Source organism: Sardina pilchardus, chromosome 17, assembly GCF_963854185.1.
Source record: "Sardina pilchardus chromosome 17, fSarPil1.1, whole genome shotgun sequence".
Taxonomy (NCBI): domain Eukaryota; kingdom Metazoa; phylum Chordata; class Actinopteri; order Clupeiformes; family Clupeidae; genus Sardina; species Sardina pilchardus.
The window spans coordinates 20967888-20972036 of NC_085010.1; the positions used below are offsets into that span (position 1 = coordinate 20967888).

The 4149-nt window shown below is 44.9% G+C and overlaps 1 protein-coding gene across 1 annotated transcript in view; it reads right to left on the reverse strand.

The window, feature by feature from the left end:
- LOC134061953 (actin-related protein 3) overlaps positions 1-3865 on the reverse strand; it is a 17051-nt gene extending 13186 nt beyond the window's left edge. The window contains exons 1-2 of the mRNA XM_062517801.1: positions 3677-3865; positions 1212-1267 (exon numbers count right to left, since the gene is read on the reverse strand). Coding sequence (XP_062373785.1) covers positions 1212-1267; positions 3677-3720 — 100 coding nt within the window. The 5' untranslated portion in view covers positions 3721-3865. The remainder of the gene's footprint in view (positions 1-1211; positions 1268-3676) is intronic.
- Positions 3866-4149: the final 284 nt, after the last annotated feature.

Consider the following 4149-nt stretch of genomic DNA (forward strand, 5'->3'; position numbering starts at 1 on the left):
ACACTCACACACACACAAATGTGTAGGCAGCAGTTTCTCACAGCTGTATAAACCTGTATGATTTCTAAACCCTACACTCTTCTAATCAGGACAGTAGTGGAAACCTGCCCTGTGCTGCTATGGGTGACATAAAAAGAAGCAGACCACAGAAACAGTGGAACTAGCGCTAGCCTATCACGGACACTGCAGTGCATTAGAATGTGCCTAGAATGCTTTACAATCTGGGACTTGAGTGACTAGGCCATAGCAGAACTGATTCTGCTCTCACGCCATCACTGCTTTTGCAAGTATCTACATGAAAGTGGTGCTCCTTTAAATGCTCCTGCATGTGGGGAGTTTGGGCGCCCAGAGGCATTATGAAAGAAGAGTCTCCCAAAGTCCCCCAACCCCAGCCCCAGCCCCAGCCCCAGCCCCTCCTCTCTTCTCTTCTCCTCTCTTCTCCTCTCTTCTCTTCTCTTCTCTTCTCCTCTCTTCTCTTCTCCTCTCCTCTCCTCTCTTCTCCTCTCTTCTCTTCTCCTCTCCTCTCTTCTCTGGAAACTTCCTTTAAGGCAAGCAGTGTAAAATGACCCTGGCTTCACCGTGTCTTGTGACTACTTGAAAAGCGCGACTAGAGAGTGCCGAGCTTGGCAGAGCGTCGCTCTTCACGCGCGCAGAGAGGAAGGAGAGAGAGGGCGCGAGGGGGGCAAATGGGGGCAGCATTAGCCACTTCCTGTGCGCGGCAGGGGAGCCCGGGAGATCGTTTCCTGTCAAGCTGTGCTAAAGACGACAGACGCTACTAGCTACAGAGCGCTGATTTCCAATGAGATCCTCACGCTAACTCAACTGGAAAAGGGGGCTAACGGGTTAGGTGTGATGCCAGGACCAGCCTGGTGATGTATCTGTGCTTGAACACACCATCTTCTGTCATGGAGTACAATAGTCTGCAAATTGTAGATTACAGAGCATATTCCAGCCCATCTGATAAACACATTGGTTGCATATAATAGCCCCTGTAGCTCCGTCAGAAGAACCAAACATGGCATCGATTCTCAGACAACAATGTCTGTGTTAACTCTGTCTGTATTGGCAAGTGACCATGATTAAGCGTATGCAAAAGAAAAGCAAAAGCTGTCTACTGAAGACTATGAAACCCATAACACGTTTTGAGACATTTGAGACATTTGATTGAACACTTTCGCAATCACAAAAATGACCCAAGAACGTATACTCACAGGATGGAACAATGAACTGTGGCTCTGTGTTGCCGGCATATCCAATCTTCGTGTATCTAGATGAAAGGAGAGATAAAAAAAGACTTTTAATTGCATATCTTCTTACATATTTTTTTGCTGCATCCCAGTATCACAGATATAGTGAGTAGCCTTATTCTTTTATTTTTTTTTTATATGTGTAAGGGCTCTCCATAGCTAATTTGAGGACAGTCTACGATACATGCACCAAAATTGCTATTGATTTAACAATTTTAGCGCATCAGACGGAGAAGCGGCAGTGATTACCGCATCGGAAAAACAATGAAAACCTATTTCTACAAACTGCTGTTTGATGGCTATGATTGGAGTGTCCTTAGCACCCTAGTTTGAGACTGCAACAGACAGCTTGACTGCTCTTGATGAGTTTTGAGCTGTGAGTCTGCAACAGCAGCACTCGGCAATTGTGCGTGTTCTGTCATGTACATCTAGCCATGAGACTGTCAAGACTGACCGAAAGCCTTGACAAGGTCCAACAAGCACTGCTATTACGCACACCAAAACCCCAGGGCATTCAACCTGGAGATTACCCAAAACAAATAGCCCAGAGCTGATTGGGATCCTGTCAGAGCAGTTCAGTGACCAGTTTATAAATATATCAAAGCGTGAGCTAGTTATTGACCCTAAGGTATGGCATTAAGAAAATCCGAATCATCCACTATTAACGGTATCATACACTTATCATACACTTCCCTTTCTCTCTTCCTCTGCCACCACCTCCACCTCCAACCATCTCTTTCAATACACTTGACTAGTGCCTCAACATCGGCACCCTCATCCTCTGGCAGTACAATTTATTGTTGGGGTATTTGCTACCTAAGGTCTGCTCTGCATAGTAGTATCTATTGCTACCTAAAGTCTCCTCTGCATTGTAGCCTGAATCGTGTTCCTCTTGTTCCTAATTGTGTAAGTCGCTTTGGATAAAAGCATCTCCTAAATGAATAGAATAGAATGTAAATGTAATGACGACTAGGATAACTCACTTACTGGGGTGGGAGGCATCTGTTCCTTTGCTATTGCTTATTACACTGCCTTGGCCTGAGTGATTGTTGCCACTAGTCTGTGCTTGTTGCAGCTGCTCTCTCTCAACTGGCCTCTACAGTACATAACTTTCCAAAACTGACATCTGATCTGGGGCCTGTTGTTATGAAGGCTGTGGGAAAAAAGAGGTAGGATTGGTGCGTAAATAACTGATCTGGGAGCCCCCGCCCATCACCCGCTCCCAAGCACCTTGGCAGGTAAGGGCGGGGTCAGACAGCATTCCACAGTGAATTCCCTACTTGTCCAGATAAGTCACATTATTGCAGCAATCACTGCCGTGAAAAATGTTTGCCCCGGGTTCTCCCTGTGTAAAAAATACTGTCTGTTTACAGTTTAAATACTAATTATTTAAACACTGCACTTAAGAGTGGACATACCGTTGACTGAAAGTCTAAACTTCTCCCTAGATGAAAAAGTTATATGGCAAGAGGAAGTAACCAATATAAAATAGACCACAATGACGACTAGGGAGCTGCATACACTGGGCGACACGGTCACAGGGGACAATACCTTATAAGGAACTACACCGTTTCAACAGTAGCGTTAAGGCAAAAATGAACACTAACGTTATAGAAGCGATCAGAGTCAGCAAATAATTTCTACACGTGCAAAACAGTTGTAATCCATATAATTTCCACTGGACGCAAAATAGTGTGCAATGCCGTCAGTTTATTGCAAGGAAGTTACTCAATTTTCGCCCAAATCGTTACTGAACTCGCCTGCATTGTGGCCAGGAAGTAGGAACGAGATCTGCATAAGCGACCGCTGTCAGATTTGGCAACAAGACTCCGCTAACTAGCTAGCTTTCTAGCTATGGCAGCTATTATCTGGGCTAGCCTTGTTGACAAGCTAGCTGGCAGCGATATTATCGAGCAGCTACAAGCTATCTGACCTATTTAGCTAATAAACTGGTATTACAATGACCCATGAAACAGAATAATGTGCAAAAACAGAGTGGCATCATTATCTTATTTCATGGTCACAAATGAGGAAGTTAGTGTCGACCAGCCTATTTGCTCACTGCTGGCCCCATCTTATGAATATCCGTGGGTAGCTAACTAGTGTTAGCATGGTTCGCCGATGCATAGTAATGAATGAAAAAATAACTAGCTGACTCTTTGTGTCATTGCATACATGTCAATTCCTATACAGCATTAGCGAGACTTTCTACACATATTATTTCCATGTCTAGTTTCATTTGTGCAAAGAATCTTGTAGAAACTGATCCCTGAACACACCCAAAATTTCCGCCCAAGCTACCTGATATGCCAGCTCTGAAAGACGAATGCTGACTGGCTAAGTTAGCCAACTAGCTAGCCTGTTGGTCCAGCAGTCAAATATCTAAGTACCAGCTATGCTAGCAAGCTATCACAGCAGCAGCAACTTACCCCGTGCCACAATCAACCACGCACGCCGGTAACCGTCCTGCCATCGTTTGTTTTCTGTAGAACTAATTTACTTTGCCTAAATTTTGTATTTAAGTGGTTAAATTGTAGATTTTTCTCTGTCTCGGGTAGAGGTAAGACCGTCAGAGGCGGAACCCTGAACCCGAACAGAGAAGCGTCTACTTCCGCAATTAGTTCCAGTCAACGCGGAAGCTGCAAATGGCTGACGTAAGGTTGAAAGCAGAAATACGGGCTACAGTTTGCTGGAAGCAAAATCGAAGACCAGCCCAATTTGACTCTCAACAGCTTAAGATTTCTTCTCCCTTTACAGTGCGTTAGGGGATGCGCAGTCGAAGTAGCATCACCAATCCTTAGGTTTCTCCTTGGCCATTAGCAGACAGCTTTGGTGCACACTGGAGGATGGTGAACCTGAGCAGGCTGGTGAACATCTGTCTTGGACATCTTGACATACCCCA